At 43.9% G+C, this 23,020-nt stretch overlaps 1 protein-coding gene across 3 annotated transcripts in view; it reads right to left on the reverse strand.

The window, feature by feature from the left end:
• Nucleotides 1-1,234: 1,234 nt before the first annotated feature.
• The window catches only part of LOC138467859 (uncharacterized), a 1,040,267-nt gene continuing 1,018,481 nt past the window's right edge, over nt 1,235-23,020 (reverse strand). For all 3 annotated transcript variants that reach the window (XM_069608148.1, XM_069608147.1, XM_069608150.1), the window contains one exon: nt 1,235-1,467. In XM_069608148.1, the coding sequence (XP_069464249.1) occupies nt 1,426-1,467 (42 nt within the window). In that variant the 3' untranslated portion in view covers nt 1,235-1,425. The remainder of the gene's footprint in view (nt 1,468-23,020) is intronic.

A 23,020-nucleotide genomic window follows, 5' to 3' on the forward strand; every position in this document is an offset into this window, starting at 1 on the left:
GAGGTGGGTTTCTTGCAATAAGGCTATGTCCACTTTTTGCCTTCTCAGGTACATCATTACCTTATTTCTCTTCAGGTAGCTGTTGAGTCCTCTGACATTCCAGGTTACTATTCTAAGGTCTCCCATTATCATCCATATCCCGTCCCTTCTCTCTCCCTCCTTGTCCTTCTCTCCAGTGTGCTTGGCATGGATGTGAGCTCGCTCCCTATCTAATTTCCCCTCAAACCCCCCAACAAAACAACCCTACTCCTCCCTCCCTAACCCCAACTGTTGCGTCCCTCCCACCCCCCCTCCAACTTCCCTTAACTGTTGCCCAGCTCCATCCCTGGATCTCAGGCTATCCCGCATCTAGCCCGTCTCTCGGTATAACCGATACTCGGTACCCAGCAGGGGGATTTCTTTCTAAAGATATCCCAACTAAACTACTTCACTTCTGGGGGGACTGGTGGTGTATCTCCCGGTGTTGCCTCCTGTTGTATGCTGACAACTTATCGTAGTATGAGCTCTGAGCTCGGCGCCAATAATTCGATGTGCAATTGCTATAATCTAGTCCCAGTATCGGCATATCTGATGTACTTATCACTGTGTATAGTCATCTGGTGTCTTCTGCTGTGTCCATAAGGTTCCGGGTCACATCTCGGTCCCACTTTCCTTCTGCCCTGTCGCTCCCGTCGGACAATTCCTCGAGTCCAGCCACGTCGTCACTTCCTCTGGTGAGTCAAAGAATAGAGCTTTATTCTTCAGGAGCACCTTCATTTTTGCTGGGTATAAAAGCATATATCTGTATTCGGCCTCACGCATCCTCCTCTTCACTGCCACATGGTTTAGATGTTGTCATTGTACCATGAGTGTGTAGTCTGGGTACACAGTGAGCGTCGCTGACGCTCTATTTATTGTTCCTCCCTTATGGAAATGTTCCAGGACCTTTTCCCTGTCTTTATACACCCTCTGACAATTGATGTTCTTCGGGACATTTGCACGTTATTTTCTTGTGTTAAATGGTTTGTTAGCTATCCTTCTATCTGACAGGGAACGTGATGCTAGCTGTTATCTTTTAGCGTGCAAACACCCTGTGGATCATTGAAGCCTAATAAAAACAGAAGTTAAATTTAAAAAATTCAAATATGTTCTAACAGTCTGACTTGCATTCTTCATCCCCCACTTGTAAGACACTACAATCAACATCTGGAGAAATCAGCATAAAGTTATAACATCAACACCAAAGAATAGCAAAGAAAGTCGCATTGTGTTTATTGAATATACATCCGTTCAAAAGTTACATGACAAAAGAAATAGTATTACAAACATAATGTTTCCATTGACTTTTTTATATCCAGCCCTTAAAATTAAAGAAATTCTTAAGCTCCTTGTCATCCACTGATTTGTTATGGATTCCAGCATACACTGTTTTCAAGATATTTGTTTTCATCTTATCTTCAAGAATATTGATGTATTTCTCCAAACCACCTAAAAATGACAATTGTGAAAAAATGATTGTTTTTCATCTGGCATATGCATTTTTAATTTACTAAAAAAATGGCATTCATAGAACCATTAAGTTTGTATTTGAACGTGGTCATGCTGTTTTCTTAAAACGTGTGCAAAATAAATGCTCTTTTTGAATTTTCTAACATAGTGTGAGGAAAAGTTGAAGCTACAGACTGTATGATACATATTCCTCTCCCCCCACTCACTCTTGCCGCCGGTCCACCCAACTTTGTGTGCAATAGCTACCTTCGCACCATTAAAATCAGGCATCACTGCACTGTAAAGACAACAGTATTTGGTGTAATAATAAGCGATGATCCAAAATGGTTATTGGATTGATTTGAACCTAAGTGTTTGATGCATCAAACATGTCTTAGAAATAAATACTGTTAATTCTAGTGTTTTCATGAACAGCAGATCATTGGACAAAATTCAAAACCATTCAGTACCAACAACAGATCAATCCAATATGCAAGATGCATAACCACACAATGTAAACACATGTTTCGCGCTGCATGTTGTGGTAGGTCAGAATAAGGGGGAGGAGCAAATGGTGGCATTCTTACAATTCTTTTTATTAATATAATAAGAACAAAGACTATCTGTCCCTATCAAAGATTTGCCATACCCAATATAAAACGAACTATGGGCCTTATCGTCAGTATGGCAGTCGAAAGTAATGATCTATCCTCCGTCAAAAAGCTATCCTTTTCTAACTCAACCACTCATTAAATACCAAGGGTAAAGAAAGGGGCACAGGAGAATGACTGAGTTCTCCTGGACCGGCTTCTTCCAGCTTTAACCGGCTATTTTCAAATAGTTCTTAGTAACCATGTGAACTACTTTAAATCTTCAAAGGGATTTTTCCACCTTTTCTGCTTTGCCTTTTATGCTTTCAATATAGTTCCTTGGTTTCTCACAATAGGGTTTTGACCCTTATCCCTTTTGGATTCTTGCAGTGTCTCTAGGTGGCTTTCTATCCTAGGATTATACTTCAAGCACTCCATGGACTGTCCTTCAAACTCTGTAAAGTATTCACAACCACTGGGACGTTTATGATGAGTCCCCTTCTACTCTTCACTTTCTTTTTAACAAGCTTTATTTTATTTCAGCACCGACCAATAATGTGCCAAACAACCTGCGACTTGTTTTGGTGCCAACCTATACTCTCCCACCCACTTCCAAACTCCTGCACACTTAACAATGGAGGTACATTCAGGTGCCCAGTCAAAATACTCTCAATCCGATAAACATTACATAATCGGGTTCAGGGTTAAGTTCAGTGCCTAGAATTCCAGAGTGTCTCATCCAGGCCCAAGTTCAACCCCACAGAGAGTCCCAACCCTGACAACTCCAACCAATAACACCTCAACCGAGGGACCAAACCCCTGCAGCACCAAGCCTATAATGGCGGACTATCTTGAATCAAGAAAAACAGACACCAAAAATAATCTCTTTTCTGCAAAAGGATCAACAGTACATGCCTTCTCACCCACTCCTAGGGCACCGGATAATTTAAGGCAACAATTTCTCCGATTAGAACGACTCTGTACCAAGGAAATAAACACATTTTGGGAGAGATTCACTCTCCAGACCTAACTAGAACAAGAAAAAATCCCAAGGGGATTGAGAATTATCATCTTCCCAGATTTTACTAACCCTGAGGACGCTGATCTGGCAGCCAAATGGGAAGAGAACCTAATCATGGGTTCCAAAATAATGATAAAGCTACTAATTGAACATGCTGACAGGGCTTTGACAATCAAAAACGAATGACAATTGGCTCACGAGTAACACGCCAGTGGGATTTTTTAAATGTGGAATGTGCTCCATGTGTAAATTTGCCACAACTACGAAGAAACTAAAATTCAGCGAAACTAACACACATGAAATCAAGCAGTACATCAATTGCAAATCCAAATATGTAATCTATGCAATCATTTGTGTATGTAATCAAAAGTTGGAAGTACCAAGAGGGAACTCAGAACAAGAATAAGGGAGCACCTCAGCTCCCTTCACTCACAAGATTCAAAATACCCACTGGCTGTCCACTGGCAAGAAGAACACTATCTGGACAACAAGGAAGACCTCACCTTCGTGGGACTTGAATCAATACCATCAGACGCAAGAGGAGGCAACAGGGAACTACATCTTCGCCAGAGAGAAGCTCGGCTGATATGCAAATACTGAGACGTCACCTTTGGACTAAACAGTGACCATGAGTTTCATGTATTTTTGTGAATGTACTTTTGGTAATTTCCTTGTTTAACTCTGAGCTTACCTTACCACAAACTACACCCATATAGTGATACAACAATTCATAATTGGTCCATTACCCCTGTAAATATGCTTACCACCTACAGGGGGCCTTGCACCACCCAGGCCAGCTTGGAAACATGTCAGGGACCCATTGCTTGCCCTATATCCCATGAGTCCCCACCCCCAGGCCAATCCCACAACTGGGCCTCCTTCAGTCTTAGCAGACTGACACCCTTGGATTCAACGTAGCAATACATACACTTGCCCTTGCTCATCTAACTTTCCCCACTCTGCCAACCCACTCAGTAGGGTCCCCGGGTGCACGCATCCACTACGAACAACAGTGAACCACTCTGCACCACGCTTGACCACCAACTGGTTAGTGCAGTTCTTTCCAAAATTGGACGGTAATTACACCTTCCTCAAATTGTGACTACCTCTTTAAATCTCACGGAGACTAGCGTCTTCCTTATCAGGAGCAGACGCTGTCTGTTTATCCACTGCTGCATGCAGGTCTAGGCTGCCCAATCAGGGACTGGATCAAAGCAACCAATCAGGGCACCTCCCTCCCCAACGAATCAGATCAGGTATTATATACAGTCAGGAAGTGCTCAAGACATGCAGTAGCTGTCTCACTTCCTGATGGTAGACGAACGGCATCACCCGACGATCCCGGCACCAGGTAAGATAAAATTAGAGGAATCCTCCTGAACAAAACCGCGCAGTCCCTCCACGGCACCCGCGCCATGGCCCCACACTGTCATGGCTTTTGGACCACTAAACCCGAGCCCTGGGATCACACTGGCCCATAACCCACGCCCCAAGACGCTACGAATCCCGCCCACACCGGAACTAGACCACCTTCGCCCAGCCCAGCCAAGCCCCCAGCAGCTGACTGCTCCCTCTGCACCACCGACCACTTGCCAGCCTCCCGCCTCACCAACAATGAAGGCCCCCCGCCGTCACGACCAACAGGCTCATTTTCAGCCTGATTCGGTTTCTCGAGACCCTCGAACCGCACCGGAATGAGTGACACACCCTCCCGCCCACTCCCCTGCTTTTCTTCTGGCATTCGCGCCCACAGACAACATCAGCCCACATACCTTGATCCGACCTCCCTCCACGGCATCTGCCACACAACACATGCCCACACGGGCTCCTTCTCTCTCTGCCTGGCATCCCGCTGCCTCCCCACTAACCCCCCGGCACCACCCGCATCTCGACCCTATCCGTCCTCACCACTGGATTGATCATCTCCAGGCTGACCAGGCCGCACCTCCACACCCACCCGACTTTCCTCACAGAGGCTCCCTCATTATCACCCGCAAACCGCTTGGGCGTGATCACCGTACTAGACCCATCCAAGTACGCCACTAATCTTATCTTCCCCTGTATCTTCACAGACCTGGCTACCCAGCTCAACTGGCACCCGGACCTGGGAGGACCAGATACCAACTCTAATTAGAGTCTACCACCCTACTCACTTATGGTAAGATCCAACACCCCCTTCTCGACACCTCATTGCCTAATAACCAAGCATGGCCATCACCTGGAACTAACTAACTGTCCTTATCTTCCTCTTCTCTCCCTTGGTACTCTGCTCGTGTTGTATCTGAACTAATGGTTTAATCTGTCAATAATGTCAATACGCATTAATCTAAACTTGAATGTTTTTCTGTATGGAAACATAACCACCACCGCTCACTGTCACCACCTATAATTACAACCAACGTAATACTGTTCGAATATCATGACTGCAATTACATTAACTTTATGCAAAACTGGCTAACAACATGTGTTCATACTTGTGTAACCATATTCAATGGTTGACTATGTCGCACCTACTTTTTATCAAACCATGTCACTGTGCCGTGCATTTCACTTACCCACTTATTCACTTCACAAATCACAGCCTTGAAAAAGGCTTAGGTCGTAACGCACGTCGGCTGTTTGCACTCATCAATGTTGACCAACTGGCACAATTGCCACGCTGCTGATCTTTGGTTTTGGTATACCAACATGAATAAAAAACCACATGCACCAATAATCCTTTGAATCAATCATGACTTAATACAATAGGCACAACTGCCAGAAATTGGACAATCGTATCCAGCCAGCGCCCACAATCATTCAAAGGTTTGTCATCCCAAAAAGCATTCAACTCCTCATGGGTTCACAGCACCGAGACATTTCTGAGAATGGCTGGCTTGGGCAATTGATTGTCTCTTTCAGCTATGAATTTGTGAAAAGGAAGCCAAACCTTCACATAGTTCTGGTATTTACTCATTGCTATTCTCTTCACTTTCTTAAAGGTATTCACAACCACTGGGATAAGCATCATTATTACCCTGAGGTTCTTCCTGCTGTGTTCCCCTCCCGCGTCTCCTGCTGCTACCTCGATTCTGCGCATTGTCACGTGATGGAGTAAGGAGGCTGACAAGGTATTGTAACTCTCACCTGATTCCCGCAGAGGCGCCGGTCTTGACTGGGTGAATGCCGTATCTTCAAAGGTGATGTGTAACACACGGTTGGCTCTTTGGGCTGGACCTCTTTGCACTGTATGTCTGACTCGAAGAGTAAGATGTCTGCAGATAGAAAATATGGGATTAATCACGAAATGTGAGGTCACGGAACTGGTTTAAACGCTCGGCAAGAGGACCTCTATTCTTGTCGGGCGAGGTCGTTTCCCTGCTCAGAGTTTGTGACCCTGGTAACTGCAGCTCCTACTGCCTTCTTGGCTGGTTTCACCGGACAATCTCGAAGAAAGTGCCCCGAGTTTCCGCAATAGAGGCATAATTGCAGCTGTTTTCTCCTTTCCCGCTTCTTTTGTGTTAGTGGTCCTTTCAGGCCCCCTATTTGCATGGGTTCCCCGGAGTCTACTCCTTTGGTAGGAGTTGGTGGTTTGGAAAATACTCGAGCATCAAACTTGGAAAGATCGGCCTTCCTGTTCTGCAGTCTGTGGTCAATTTGAACGACTAAGTCAATATAGTCCGAACAGTCTTGCGGGGGATTCACTACTTGGGCTAACACATCTTTGAGCTCTCCACGTAGACCTCTATAAAACAGCGTAATCCTTTTGTCCTCAGGCCATCGAGTTTCCACTCTCAGTCTGTTGAAAGACGCAATATAAGCCAAAAGGTCTTGATTACCCTGTTGCAATGAAAGGAGCTCATTGTCCAAGGCCTGCACCTGTGAATGTCTTGCAAACAGTTTTTCCATACTGAGCTGAAAAGCTTGAAAATCATGGAGAACCGGATCATCTTGATTAACTAGAGGGATCGACCAGTCTGCCGCATTACCACTAAGGTACCAAAGCACGAAAGCTACCTTAGCTTGATCAGTTGGAAAGGCTGCTGGCCGGCATAAGAAGTGCAACCGGCACTGATTAATAAATATTGCAAACCTCTTTGGGTCACCAGAAAATCGTTCGGGCGGAGCCAGAGGTACATTCCCAGGTAGGTTGATCTGCACTGGGTTCGTAGAGGATGTTGAAGGAAGATTTGCCCCTGATGCGGGTAACGGAGTTTGTCCGGCTTGTGACTGTAGCAATTGTCTAGCGAGATCGTCTGTTCGCTCCTTGGAAATAATCAGTTCCCTTCTTAGAGCATTTGTTTCCTGACGGGCTGCATGCACTTCTGCTCTTAGTTCCCCAAGTAACTGGGCTAGCTGGTCGGTATCCGAGGTTTCCATAGCGCCTGGGTGGGAGTTTTGCGGTAGGCTTTGCGTTCTGTAACGCTCACCTGATTCCCGCAGAGGCGCCGGTCTTGACTGGGTGAATGCCGTATCTTCAAAGGTGATGTGTAACACACGGTTGGCTCTTTGGGCTGGACCTCTGTGCACTGTATGTCTAACTCGAAGAGTAAGATGTCTGCAGATAGAAAATATGGGATTAATGAACTGGGGTTATTGGGTGCCTCTCTCCTCTTCCCTTTCTCTTCTCCTGTAGAACCCCAAAGGTTAACGCCCTCACCTTAGGTAAGTGAACGCCGAGCTCTCCATCTGCCTCGGGGCAGGTTGCCGTAACCAGTTTCTTCACTGGATAAGGGTGCAGGCCTCTTGACCTCAGAGGACTGCTGTCCGTCGTTAACTGCACGAACGGTAAGTTCTGGGCACTTCAAATGTCTTAAAAGTCTTTTGTAATGCTATCTCTTGTTTTGCAGGGTTCCGGCGATGGCGGATGGCGGGCTGATGAGAGTTGAGGATCGAACCCGCGTGAGGAATAGAAGCACCTGGAAGCACGTAAGTAAGCGCTTGTAGCCTGCTTCACGATGCGCACTAACTGTCCCTTTTATCTTGCAGGTACAAGTTCGGAGCTTTAGAGAAGCTGAAGGGTGCTGGAATACCCACTGGATTCGGCGTGGGAAGGAGTAATGGCACGTGAGTAATAAAGTTGCCCAATGTCTTTAAACGCACCTTCTTTTGTCTTTCAGATGCGGGATGCAGCGCCGAAGGCCTCCGGAGCGTGCAAAGAGCTGGTAAGCTTTTGTCTTTCAGATGCCGGAATGCAGTGTGAAGACCTCCGGAGCATGAGAAGAGTAGGTAAGCCTTTGTCTTTCAGATGCCGGAATGCAGCGCGAGGCGTTGGTGACAGCCCATGGACCAGGTAAGAGATGCGCTGCCACTGAAGACCGTAGTGCTAACCTGTTCTTTCTTTGTCTTTACAGGTGCTGCTGAAGACTGGATTCCAGGATGGTAAGCCTTTGTTCCCTTAGGCCCAGGATCAGAAGCAGAAGACACGATGAGCGTTCTGCTGCAGAGAATGCAGAATAACGCAAAGCAAGATTCATCCATCGGGTGTGGTTTAAATAGCCTCCTGTAGTGCTTAGGTGTCTCCTTCCACAGCCACGCCTAGGTAAGAAAAGAGTTCCTGCTTTCCAGAAGAGTTCCAGTGTTCTGAACCTAGGGAGTGGCTCCCGCCCCACCCAACAGGAAAAGTAGTCCCAAACAGAAGAGGATCAGGGGTTCAACTGGCAGGTAAGTAAGCAGCATGGTCTGCTGCAGGTAAGTCCACCCAAGCATTATGAGCTCGGCGCTTCCAGCGCTGGGACTGGGCATCTTTATGAGCCTGGTGCCACTGGCGCCAGGACAGGGTCCAAAAGGTCCCAATTGGGACTGGCTGGCTCTCGGAACCGGGGTTATGGGTCTGCTTATAAGGGAGTCGGGCAAGTCCTGATCTTTTGGAAGCAGAGATCATGACAGGTATTCTCATTTTGGCTATAGACTATTATTTATAACTCAAATAAAGTAAACCTGTCTTTCCCTATCTCTAACGGGTTGTCCCTGGCTCAACAGAAAATCCTTCGGTGCTGGTCAGAATGTCTGTCCAAACACCAATCTCTCTCCAAGCCAACTACTCTATCCCTGCCACTAAGAACTAAACCACTCAATATTCCAGGTTCTTACTAACAAAAACACCAGCAGAATGACTCCCTTCTCATGGTGAAACCATGCAGTCATTGTTGATTCAGTAGCAGTCTCATGTGAAAGGGTCCGTTTTACCAAAAGCACTAAAACTAGGAGAACAACTCCCTTCTCCTGGCCTACTTTGGGAACCTTTTCAAGACTGTTCCTTGATATTCTTTTGAAGACGTTTTTAAAAGTCCTTTCACTTCCTCCCAAGGATTAATGAACAAATGGGTTAACCTTTTCTCAATGCTTCTTCTTACTGTCAATACTCTCTTACGGCAACTTGTATCTTGACTACAGGGGAGATTGCTCCTGAATAGCTCTTGTTCCTTTTTATCTCTTTCCTGCAAGTTGGATCTACTACTTTGATAAGCGAGTTCACTCCTAAGGCACTCTTGAAGTTTAGGACCCTTGTCACCACTGTGACAAGAAAGTTCACTCTTGATGTATTCTTTACTTTGAAAGTAGGCTTGGTATTTGGGGAGACTATCCCTATGAGTCTCTTGCCTTTCTCCTCCTTGACTATTGGTACCAGTGTGCCGGCTTCTATTTTCATGGGATAGGGACTGGTCTTTTGTGTATCGCTGTGATAAGGAAGATCACTCGGCTTGAACATTTCCCCAGACCCTGTTCTGCTTGCAGTGGTCTGGGCGAGATTCCTCGACCATTTGATCCACCTCCAGGAGGTCTCGCAACCACTGATATCATTACAGTGGATTGTGGAGTTGGGTCTGTCCCAACTCACAGAGAGCCTACCCGCCTGCTGTTCGGGGTTCTCTCTTCCGAGGGTCGACAGCCTCTCAGTAAGTCCTCTTCTCCAAATTCGAATCTCCCGGTTCAGTGTCTCAGGACGCCAGCTTCCCTCGCCAAGGCTGGTGCCTGTTACCCGGGTCTCTGAGTCCTTCTTCATTCTCTACTTTATAAAGTGGGATCTGCCCCCGTATAACAACAAAGTCTCTTTTCAGTTGTTTCGAGGTCCTCTTTATGCTTCCTTGAAGTCACCTTGTCGCAATCTTTTGGCTTTTCATCCTAAACTTATTCTTAAATTACCTGCATTTTCTTCATCACAGTATGTTGGATCTTGCAGGTGATACAGAATAAATCTTACAACAGCACACAGTAGTATACTCAGGATGGTTATTATATGGTTTAACCAGAGCCAAGGATTGTAAGGGATGAGATCCAGTGAATACTCACGGCATCCGGCGTGCCTTCTTTTTCCTGGCAATAGTGTGTGGCTCTGCAGAGCTTTTCCAGTTATGGTCTTGGCGTCGTTTGAGGACCAGCCTCTTCACGGTGATGCCACCATCACAATTCTTGTTCTTGGGCATACACAGTTTGGCACTTTGCCATCACTGTGCTTCTTCCCTTTCGTGGTTGTCAGTGTTCTCTCGGCCTAAGGCTTCCTGTGGTTCTCTGGTATCTCGCTCTCACCAGCTTTCTCTTAAGTGGTCATAACCACTGGGATGAGGGAAATGACTCCCTATATAGCACCCTGGTTTCCTACTGGGTCTCCCACTGTACCGACTACCTTCTCTCTTGGGTTCTAGCATCACCAGGTCTTCCTGTGGAGCCGGGACACCTTCTTTCCAAACACTCAGTTTCTGCGTGTTCTGCTTCCTTCTCTGTCTTGCTGTGGGCCCTTGCACTCTGGGGTATCTGCATTGTTTAGGGACCAAACGGTCCACCCATCCTGGGTCATGCAACCATCTTGAACTCTGTTTCTTCCTCTGGGTCGGTCCCCTGCCTTCCCTCTATTTCTCTCGTCTGGCAGTCTCGAACGCCAATTTGACAGTGGTTCCTCTGGCTTCCACAGCTTTCCCCCAGTCTCGGCTTTCGAATCGCCCAGGCTTTTTGAACACATAATTCTAGTCCTTTTTTCGTTTTATCCAGGCTTAGCTGGTTCCTCCCCAGTGTGAAAGTGTAGTCCTTCCTCTGTTTCTGTGGAAGGCTCCTCATTCCTCACTGATTTCTCTTAGTCTCCGTATGGTTGGCTACCAACCAATGGGTACTCTTCAGTGGCCTTGCATTCTTCTTTTCAGTAATTTTGTGAACTCTATGAATATATGGCACAGCATTACCGTAATAAGCAGAGGCTTCTGGGATTGTTATGTTGAGAGGCTGGGGTTTTGTTGGGACTTTCCCAGAGGAGGTATTAGGAAGTTCTCTAAAGGAAAGGGAGTCATTATCCCTAGGACGGGAGTCTCTCCCTGTGAGGTTCTGCTTTCTGCCACCCCTAGGGGGAATGTTGCGTATCGGACTCAGCTCCCTAGCCTCAAAGTTGAAGGGCTCCCCTCTGGGGCGAAGTGACGAGATCCCATGAATTGTCACAATTTCAGAATTAGACAAAATGCGCTTCCTCAAGACTGATTTTAACCTATTAACGTGCACAATTTTAGGTGGATAAATATGACAGAATCAATTAACGCATTTTGGTTAAGTAAAAGACTCTCCACACATTTATAGTTGGCAAATTTAACGTTGCTGCTGATAATTTTGAAATGTACTTTTTTCTTTTCACCAAGTGAACCATTCAGTATATCTGTCCGATACAAATATTCTTCCAATTCTGAAATGATATTGTATGAATTTTAAAAAAATGTGTTTCACTAGAACATATATTACATTCTGTGAAGGACTAGGTGAAGACATTCAGGTGCTGAAAGTATACCCAATTATCTCACTCAGCCCAAATATGTAAGAAAAAATATACTTAGCTTTCAGAGACCTACATATTGCATTTGATAAGGTCAACCAAGATAAATTAGGGTTTGGCTTGCAAAATCCAATCGCCCTCCCTACTTGCTCAAGGTAATTTATTTTATTTATTGTATACTAGATGTTGCCCACAGCTTCGCTCGAGTGGATTTGGTACAATAGTGGTTCTCCCTTCAGGTGCTAGGATTATCACAGTTAGGTTAGCTCACTCTGGAACAGGCCACATAAAACTGCCCACCCGAGAAGCAGTTTTCCCTTAGGACAATCTCTGCGACCTTTAAAGTCTGCCCCTGAGGTTTGTTGATGGTCATAGTGAAACAAAAGTTTAAGGGGAATTGAATTCTTTTAAATTCAAATAGATATTCTGAAGGTATAATAGGGATTTGTGGTATGAACACATACTTCCCCTGGCCAGAACTGGTTAGCACCATAGCCTAAATCACATTTCTGTGGAGAGCTTTCACTCACAATCTGGTGCCATTACAGAGCTTTGGTGAGTTGAGGTTCTGCAATAATACCACAGGTGTTCCTACTTTGAGAAGAAGTTTGTGTTCGGGAAGACCAGGAGGATTTTAAATGTTCAAGAATTCAACAGGGTTGTGGATTGCGTCATCACTTTGGACCATTGAGTTTACAAATTTGTACTCCATTTGGACTCCTCCGAAAGAATTAATAAGTATCTTATTGATTACGGTAGCCATGCTGTTCTTTGGCGTTAAAATGACATGCTCACATAACCATTCTGTAGATTTCTCAAATTCAATTTTTTATGTCTAGAACATTTTGGATTTGAGGTCTGCTAGGGCATTGACTGTGCCTAGGTCGGAAGGGATGCCAATTTTGCTCTCAGATACGGGATACTATCCATTACATATTTTAAGAAGCAGTTCGGAAACTTACTTTATAATGAAGATTTAAAATGTGAATTTTACTTTTCTAACATCTTCGGTTTGTGAGATATGGGTACCCTTAAAAAAAAATTCACCACGCTTTTCCACCTCCCTTAACTGGATTTTCGGAAAATGATAAAACATGTTTCTCTATTTTTGAAGAAGTCTGTAACATCTTTGGTTTTTGAAATATAGGTATACTCATTAAAAAAATTCACCCCCTTTTTTACCAACTAGGGACAGAATTCCCAAAAAACCTTCCTTATTGTGTGCCTACGTCATGAAAACAATGTACCTTCCAAATGTCGGGTTCCTAGGTTAAACTATTTGAGCTGGGCGTTGATGAGTCAGTCAAAAAATCACCCCCCTTTTTGCCCCCTTAGGGACAGAATTTCCCAAAATCTTTCTTTAGTGGGTGCCTACGTCATGAAAACAATGTAAATTCCAAATTTCGCGTTCCTAGGTTAAATAAACGGTTTAAGCTGGGCGTTGATGAGTCAGTCAGTCAGGACTTCTTGACTTCTTCTTTTATGTGTATCTATATATTACACGGCCTGCGGTAGTGGACGTGTAGTTATGGTTAAGCTGCTCAACTCACAAGAAGAGCCCTTTTTGGGCGGCTTATAACTTTGGCCCCTCTGGACGAATCCTTACCAATCTTTGCAAAAAAAGTATATGGCCTGCTCTGAATGTATTTGGTAAGTTTGGGGAGGTTTTGTGAAAGGGGGCAAAGTTATAGCGGGTGGCTCTTTTTTTTTCTCCATACACTGAATGGAAAAAAATGTGTGAATGCCTACAGCCCAAACCGCTGGACAGATTTTCAGCAAATTTGCAGCAGGAGCGGCGGCTTGGTCCGCAAAGCGTGCTTTTGTAAATTTGGTGAAAATCCATCCAGTAGTTTTTTTTAAAACAGGCAAAATGTAGGTGCCAACAAATGAGTGATATCTGGCTCCGCAGAGCCATTCCCCGGGTTTGCTCTGTGGACAGGACTCTAGTTGGCCCGTAGGGCCACGTGTTGTCTGCAGACATATGACGTGCCCGCTGATTGGTTGGTCAGAAGCGTGATGTGCGTCACATTTTTCTGAAACGCTCGCCATGTTGTATGCACGGATATGCTCGGATAGCGCAGTGGTGAACAGGACTGGAAACATGTTTTAGGTATGTGTTGTTGGGAAGAGGGGCTTGAAAGGGGGTGGGAGAGAAAGACGGTTCATATGATGTATTTGTTTAGGCGGAAGAAGACTGTGTTGTGGTTGTGGTGGCCGCGGACAGCGCAGCAGTTCGTGGGTAGGTCTTCAAGCGAGCAGCTTATGTGGTGACTGCAGGCAGACTTAATTAGGGTAGGTGGAGATGAATGTAGATGATATGAGGGTGTTCGTATAGGCTGTATTGTGCTCTGGTGGTTGTGGCAATCTCCTGGACTCTTGGGTACACCCAAGAGTCTGTCCACTGGCGTCAAGTAGTGTAATAGTATGTGTACAGAAGTGGACAGGGCCTCAGGCAGCTGATTTTTGTGTGTTGGTTGCGCCCATTGTACAGATTGTTGGGTGCATGGCTGTATTATGCTGTTGTGATTGTGGTCAGCTACTAGACTCTTGGGTGCATGGCCATGCACCCAAGAGTCTGCCCGCTGGTGGCTAGTAGTGTAATAGTATGTGCACAAAAGGGGACAGAGTTTGTGGCAGCTGGGCTATTGGACTGCTGCGAGGGTTGTGGCCACTGGGCAGATATTTGGGTGCATGGATGTATTATGCTGGTGTAATTGTGGCCAGCTACTAGACTCTTGGGTGCATGGAGTCTGGCCACTGGTTGAAGTAGTGTAATAGTATGTGTAGAGAAGTGTACAGGGCCTCAGGCAGGTGCCTTATTGCACCTAAGAGTCTGCCGACTGGTTCCAAGTACTGCAATAGTGGCTGTCTTGTGTGTGTGGGTTGTGGCCATTGTACATATTGTTGGGTGCATGGCTGTATTATGGTGGTGTGATTGTGGCCAGCTACTAGGCTCTTGGGTGCATGGCCAGAGGGAGGCCATGCACCCAAGAGTCTGCCCACTGGCGGCAGGTACTGTAATAGTATGTATACAGAAGTAGAAAAGGTGTCTGGTAGCTGGGTTAAATGGACTGCCCCGAGGGTTGTGGCCACTGGGCAGATTTTAGGTTGCATGGCTGTATTATGCTGGTGTAATTGTGGACAGCTACTAGACTCTTGTGTGCATGGCCAGAGCCAGAGGCCATGCACCCAAGAGTCTGGCCACTGGTGGAAGTAGTGTGATAGTATGTGTAGAGAAGTGTACAGGGCAGCAGGCGGTTTAGGGTAGGGAGGTGGAATGTGAATGGTTGCAAGTATACTGCAATAGTATGTGTACAGACGTGGACTGGGCCTCTGGCGGTTGGCTTGTTTGTGTGGGTTGTGACCAGTGTGCAGATTGTTGGGTTCATGTCTGCATTATGCTGTGGTGATTGTGGCCATCAACTAATCTCTTGGGTGCATGGCTGCAAGCCATGCACCCCCATGCACCCAAGAGTCTGCCCACTGGATTGTGCTTTCACCCAGGATTCTGCCCACTGGTTGAAGTACTGTAATAATATGTGTAGGGAAGTGCACAGGGCCTCAGGTGGGTGGCTTATTGCTCCCAAGAGTCTGCCGACTGGTTGCAAGTACTGCAATAGTATGTGTACAGAAGTGGAGAGGGCCTCAGGAGGCTGCCTTATGTGTGTGGGTTGTGACCAGTGTGCAGATTGTTGGGTGCATGGCTGTAATATGCTGTGGGTCTGGCTGGTGGTTGAAGTAGTGTAGTAGTATGTGTAGAGAAGTGTACAGGGTGTGTGGCAGTTGGCTTATTGGACTGTTCTGAGATTCTTGGGTGTATGAGAGTCTGTCCAGTTGGTGCAAGTAATGTAATTGTATGTGAACTGAAGTGGATAGAGCCTTAGGCGGCTGTCTCATGTGTGTGGTTTATGGTTAGTCGGCAGATTTCTGGGTGCATGGTCGTATTATGCTGCAGTGGTTGTGGCCAGGCCCTAGACTCTTGGGTGCGTGGCTGGAGGCTGGAGGCCATACACCCAAAAGTCTAGGGCCTGGGCACAACCACTGCAGCATAATACGGCCATCCACTCAAGAATGTGACACTGCCATATGGATTTCAGAAATATGTGTATAGAAATGCAATTTGCTGATTACAAAGAAGCATGACACCCATAATCGTATACTCACTGTATACATCGTTGAGGCACTGTACACTTTTTTTTTAACTCGGTGTACAATACCGTTGATGTGCCACTTGTAGATTAGAATATTGTGACATGTAGACATGCAGGAGAAAGCTTTGTTTCATTGTCTGTGATAAAAGAAAACATAACATGTTAGGGTTAGTACCTATGTGGCATTGCATTCCATTTCAGATATATTTCTGTACTTTGTGGACCCTCATAATTAGTACTTTACAAGTACTATGCTTTAAGCAAGTGTACTGTGCAATGTGCTCAGTTCCTGTGTATGTTTGCATAATCACTGGGTCTGTGGGAAAAAAATCCATGCAGGAGTAAAAAGAGAAACTTCTATATTCATTTGTTGTTATGTGGCACATTCTGTTTCATTGACGTGTGCACTACTTACAGGAATGTTTAAGGTGCATTTCTATGTGGTGTTGCTGTTATAAGCACTGTTGCAGTAGGAGGAATTGAAATGGTGTATGATGTTCCTTTTGGAAGTGGTGGCACTATGGTTTCAGTTAGATACCAGTTGGTGTATTCTGTTTGTTTCCTCTTTTTAGCAGTACGTCTCTGTTTATGCGTTTGATTGATGTTGGTGGTTTCTAAATAGTGTAGTATTGGAAATTAATATTGCAGGATTATGGGGGTAGTTAGATACCTGTTGGCGTATTCTCACTGTTGGTAGTTTGAAAGTTGTTGAGGGTAGGTTTGTAGCACTGTGATTGCTGAAGGTTGATTTTGGCAGTTTGCCCGCTGGAAGTTATATTGTCGTACTGCGGGTGTAGTAAGATACCAGTAAGTGTTTTCTGGTTGTTTATACTTAATAAGTGTTGAAGAGATTCCTCAGAAGGACTTTCATTTTTGCTGGTGGATTGGAAATTGTGTAGTAATGGGAAGTAATATTGCACTATTATGGTTACAAGTAGATACCAGTTGGCGTATTCTAACTGTTTACAGTTTCTCAGTTTTGCAGGGCATGTGTTCAAGCATGTTCATTCTTGTTGACGAATTTCCATTTTTCACTATTGTGAAGTGCCTTTGTAATATTATGGATGTAGTTACTTGCAGTTGCAGATTGATTGCAGTGGTATGGGCATTGTTAGACAGCTGTTGCATTATTCTAACAGTTGGTCGTTTCACAGGTCATTGAGGACAGTTTTTAGACTCTCATACTCAGTACATTGTTTTTTAAAGTACTATGTGGTAAAGAATGTTAGTGTGTCCTTTCCACAGTTGTTGTTTCTGTGACTATAATCAATGGGTCATTGGGGGAAAAACTGTATAGCAGCACAACTGATGTCCTCATGGACCAGTTGGTGTATGATAAGTTGTTCCAGTTTCATAGGGCAGAAGGTTATTTTTCGTTTCAATTACATATCTGTTGGTGGGTATTGGGCAGTAGGCTATACTAGTTTTGTAGATTTGTGAGTACATTTTGGTTTCAAGAATATTAAGTAGGCATTTGCAAGATTTGCTGGTAATCTCTGCTTCAGAGTAATGGAAGTATCATTGCATTCAAACCATCCACTTTTCTTTTTAATGTATGCAGTCTAGTGACCTACAGTGAATGTGGCGCCTGTGTGGTAGATTATGCCTACTGTTCTGAAGGGTTTCTTGTCAAGTGATACTTGGCTGTGTATGATGCTAGTAAGCTTGCAGTTGTTTTTTGTACCATCTGCCTTGTATCGTAAAAGTATTACTATTACGTATTGGCTATGTGATTGCATCTGTAAGGTGGAACGATTGTCTGAATTGCAAGTAGTACATAATATGCCATGGTTTTCATTTTGTACCAGCTGTTGAAATTGAATGGATTCACAGTTAGGTATAAATATATACACATAGCGCTCGTTAGGGACTTGTTCCAGCCCCACATGGCTGCAGAGAGTGCATGTATGTTTTCACATGTGTTAAATCTGGAAGATTTCATTTATAGGTTTGTTTTTGCTTTCCAGTACTTGCAGTAAGTACATTAGACATTTGTGTGGATCTTCCTGTGTGTTTTTAGTGAATCTCACCATTCCCACACAGTAGTCCATTTCCTGCATTATTCCTGGGACACTGTAAATGTTGCCAGGATTGTTTGTTGCATTCCTATGAAGGAGTAGCATTTGCAAACACAACTGGTCTGCACCGTTTAAGTAAATGTTTTCAACAAGCGGTGGCAATTGGAATAGAAGATTGATTGCTACATTTGCATAGCAATTTACACCAGTTGTGTTGGAAAATTTTAATGGACCAGACAGTTACTTCACTTACTTACAACTGGACAGAGGTACTTCTCTTCGTGCAGTTGGGTATGAATTTGCATTTTCAGTGCATCCTTTTGTGGTTGTGGTAATTGATGGCGTAACCAGCTGCTTTCAATTTTTTTGGTGGTACTGTTGAGAGATCACGTATAATTTGTTTGCACTAGTTTTCTTTTACAAAGTTGGCCTTTTTGAGGAACAGGGTACATTTTTAGATGGGGTGTGTAGAGTGCACGTAGTCTGTTGTACTCTACGATGCAAGGAAGGTCCGCTTTGACTTTGCTTGCATCAAAATTGACTAGAAATAGTCCTTCAAGTGTACGTAGGCGTGATGGTGCTACGTAACTCATGCCTTCTTTAAAGACTGTGCTGCCAATGTCAATAAATGCTTGATCTAGGGGTAGACCTTGCGCTTTATGAATAGTGACTGCGTATGCAAGAGATGGAGAAAACTGTTCTCTGCGTACATACATGTCTTTGAAAAGAAGTGAGCATCCTATCCTTTTAACTTTCTGAAAGTTTGTCAAAGTGGATGTTGACAAACTGAAAGTTGTTGTCACGTGGGTATGTCTGGAAGCCAACAACTGTACCAAGTGCTCCATTAACTAAACCTTGCTCAACGTCAAGGTTACGCTATAGCATTACTCTACAGTTTAAACACAATGTTAACATGTTCTCCAAACCAGCTGTGAGTTTTCTAAGCTATTTAGTCGTGATGTGGCCTGTTGACACATAGGCACTGTCATACCGAGCACATCCAGTTTGTCTGTGGAGTAAATTTGCACTATTGGTTGCATTCCTTTTTTCAACATTGTTTCATTGAATTGTGCACAGCTTGCTAGGGTTGGCATTAAGGACATACATTTTACATTTATGTTTGCTAATTGTTCCATGACATCAGTAGCAGTAGTGTTATGCCGTATAGCTCATGGATGTGTCTGTTACTTAAGATAGACTGTGCTATCTTAGAAAGCACACCAATCCGAATACTTTTCAAAATGTTGGCATAGGTGAGGTCGGCAGCCTGATACATGTTTTCAGTTAGTTCTCTGTATTGGATAGGTTGACAGAGATTTACATTTCCTATGTTGCCAAGTCTGTTACAGCACAATTTGTGTCCTAAGTTTTAAAAATAGGTTCACCTTTCACTGGTGTTAATTGAAGAAGATCTCTGAAAACAATAACATGTTTTCCTCCGAAGAGGTCTTCGTAGTTAGTTTTGAGGACCTCTTGTAATGTGAGGTGAATCAAAGCCAACATTAGGTTGAGACTATGATCATCTCATCTATTAGGAGCATTTTCATTTCTTTCAAAACTCCTCTGCGCTGCTTGGTTGCAGGCCTGATTATTCACTTAAAAATCACCCAGACAGTGTGAGAGTGGGGATCTTCGCAACCAAACGCGGACAGAATACTGGAGGCTCACAGGGCCCAAAAGGAGCCGCTGTACATACAGAACCAAAAATTGAAAACAGGACCCCACAGGGGTGCCGGACCGAAGAGACCCAGCCTTGAGAAAGACCTTTGGGTCGAAACACGGGTCTGCTGACCACATGGGACATCAAGATCCCCACCCTCACACTGTCTCTGTGATTTATAAGTCAATAAACAGGCCTGCAGCCAAGCAGCGCTATACAACAAAAACACAAACTTGTGTGGAAAATACAAACTTTTTCCATCTATTAATTAAGGCAAGGTATCCAGGTTTTCCCCAACTTTCTACCAAACGAAAGAGGTGTGGGCTACACCTCAACCACAACCTGTGACCTTGATGCAACAAGATAAACCAAGGAATCTAATTTCAGAGCTCAGCAAGGTTGGTTCCAATCTGGAGCCCCCCCGTGCCCCCTGTTTCATTATTGAGTTGTGATTGCAGTATAAAAATGTTTTCTTCAGGTTGCTCATACTGACACATGGTGTTTTCTACTTCAATCACGGCTAATTCTGCCTCATTTACTATGAGTGGTATTCCAAGTGGTTCTTGGCTTCCTGTAAGTGAAGGTTGACTGCTCTCAGGAGTGTCTACATTTAGTTGTGCTTTAAGTTCTTCTTCTTGTTGGTGTTCATTGTGTAACATGTTTTTGTACTGTGTAAAGTGTACATCTGTTATAGTGCTTTCACTTGCATTGAAAGCATCTTTATAGGAGGCCTGGGTGTCTAATAATTTCTCCATGGTTTAAAAATTTGCAGTAGGGACATGTAAGGTTCTCTATGTTGAGGAGTTTTTAATGATAGCTTCATATGATTAATGAGGCTGCGTTTGATAAGTTTAACCAGGCTGCCCTCACAACCTTTGATTATGTATTTACCTTTTTTCTCATCTGGTTTAATATTTTTGTTTGAGAAGTTTTGGGCTATGTGGTATAGACACATGGTTTCCAAAGTAGTACTACTTTTTGGGTAGTATGTGTCCAATAAATTGTTTTTCAAAATATCCTCACTGTTTGGATCATTTTTGGCTATTGTTTCTATGTCTTCGTACGATTTGAGAACTCTTTTTCTGGATGCAGCAGGACCAAGGCATAGCCACACTATGTTTCAGATTTCCCATACAAGGCTGTGCTGGTTAAACGGTCTGCTGCTTTGTAGCAGCCACATTCTCTATGAGAGAGCATTTTTATGCCAAAGCTGTTTAATTTTTGTGACAGTGTTCTGTCAGATGATATGTCATCCCAGAGGTCTTTCCGCTATGTTTTCTCAGCTTTGGTTAAGTAGGCTGTGACAGTTCGTGCAACTGCAGTGGAATTGTCTGCAACGTACTGCACATCTATGTTTGCATTCCACAGGATGGCAATGATTGCATTGTAATCATTGATGTACTTTGATGCTTTTTCTCTTTTCATGCAGTATGTGTTCTAAGGCGATTTGCCTTTCACACTGTGTCTAACAGAAGACATGAAGCTGTTTACTTGTCCTTTTGCTGAAACCAGTCTAGGGAAACCAAAGCAGCATTTGGTGTAGTATTTGCCTTTGTTTTTATATTTGTGCCTACAGTACTTGCCACTCCTGTGTCTTTGAAACCGCAAAAGTTGTGCATTTAGGTCACTATGTGCGCTTTCTGAAGGGAATTCGCATGTGACATATTTGTGAATGAACTGCAAAACAGTGGCATCACTGTATTGCCCAAATTTAGACGCATCTTTAATCAACAAAAGCATGTGGATGTGTGGTGCTCCTCTGGATTGATATTCTTTCCTCCAAAAGAAATGTTGCACTTCTCAGAGGGGAGGAATTGTTTTTATTACAGATGAAGTGCAGCATGGCAATAAAACAGTGATGGAAGTACCTTGGAGTCTTCAGAATACATTTGTAAGAGCGGTATTCTGATGCTGTTATTTGTGTGCATCTTTCATCATACCGTCCACCTTTTCCAGTAGGAAAGAGTAGAGGAAATGCTTGTGCTTCTACACTCTTTTCCCATATGCTGATTGGAGATCTGTTGGCTTTCCGCATTTAATATGTTTTTTAGTGCATCGTCTATGGTGTCATTGGAGTGCAGTGGGTGAATTGTATATTGGTCTAAAATATTGGAGGCTGTAGTACGATCTAGAAGTTCAAATTGGCCAGATGATGAGGAATCCTGAATTATTTCTGTGGTGTCTCCTAGGTTTTCTTCAATGTTTATTTCTTTGTAGTATTCACTGTTCTCTTTAAGATAATGCTGGGCTTCTCTAACTTTGTTTAAGTCTACTAGTTCCTGCCATATTTCTTTGTCTTTCGTAGGTACACCATTCACTAGGATAATCAAAGATTTATCTATTGGCTGTTGCACTCCCAGAGTGTCTACATTTTCTTTAAGAAATAATGGCAAATAAACTACTTTGCCACAAATGCCTTTCAGTAATTCAGAAGGAGACAACTTGGTGGTTTTTGGTTGAAGGCGTATTATTGCTTGAAATAGGTGCACTGTTTGGTTTATAATGCTCTCATACAAATTAAGCTGTTGGAGTGGTTTTACAAGTGGGAATAGTTCCAAGTTATTAGTGATAGCCGGTGAAGGCATTTGGTTATTGCCAAGTTTTCCAGTGCAGTATGTGCAAAGCATTGAGGGGTTAGTAATGTTGTATTTGTTTTCTGCTATATGATAGAGAGCTAATTGGAACCATTGGGATACCTCATTGTCTTCTATTTTGTATGTTACATCTATAGTTTTGGTGCTATTTGTATAAAAAGTTCTGCGACAGCACATACATACTTGGTTTGGTACTTCAGCAGATGTGCTTTTAAACTTGGCTATTTGTTTTTTGTACTTGTGTAACAGAAGGTTGGCACCTGAAAGGTTGTCGCTACTCTCTTCTAAAGTTACTGGATTTTGTAAGTGCTGTTCACTTCCAAAATATTTGCTTTGGATGTGGTCGATTTGTTCCAGAAGTTTTTTGGCTGTACTATGTAGGAGAATGTGATTGAAATGCTCCAGTGCTAAAGAAGGACTTTTTGCATGGTAGCGTCTCTTAACGAGATTTCATGCAGTAGAATGGTGTGCTGCTAACATTTTGATGTGGTGAAAGGTGCTTTTGCAAGCAGGCCCGGAAATGCAGCCTAATGAATGGCCTCGTACTCTTATGTATTTGCGCACTGGACAGGAGTCCATGGTTTGTAATATTAACATTTTTAATTTGTCTTTGGCTTTCACATATTGATTGAGGAACTGCTGCAAAGATTTGCACAATTGTTTTCTTGCGTTACACATTGAGGTGCATGGCCATTTGTAGACGGGACGGATTGGTTCGGTGGAATGTAGAGTTAATTGTAAATTTGTTGGAGATATTCTTTCAATCAGTGTTTCTTCTGGTATAATAG

This window comes from Ambystoma mexicanum, chromosome 4q, assembly GCF_040938575.1.
Source record: "Ambystoma mexicanum isolate Mex_15411 chromosome 4q, UKY_AmexF1_1, whole genome shotgun sequence".
In the NCBI taxonomy this organism is placed as follows: Eukaryota; Metazoa; Chordata; class Amphibia; order Caudata; family Ambystomatidae; genus Ambystoma; species Ambystoma mexicanum.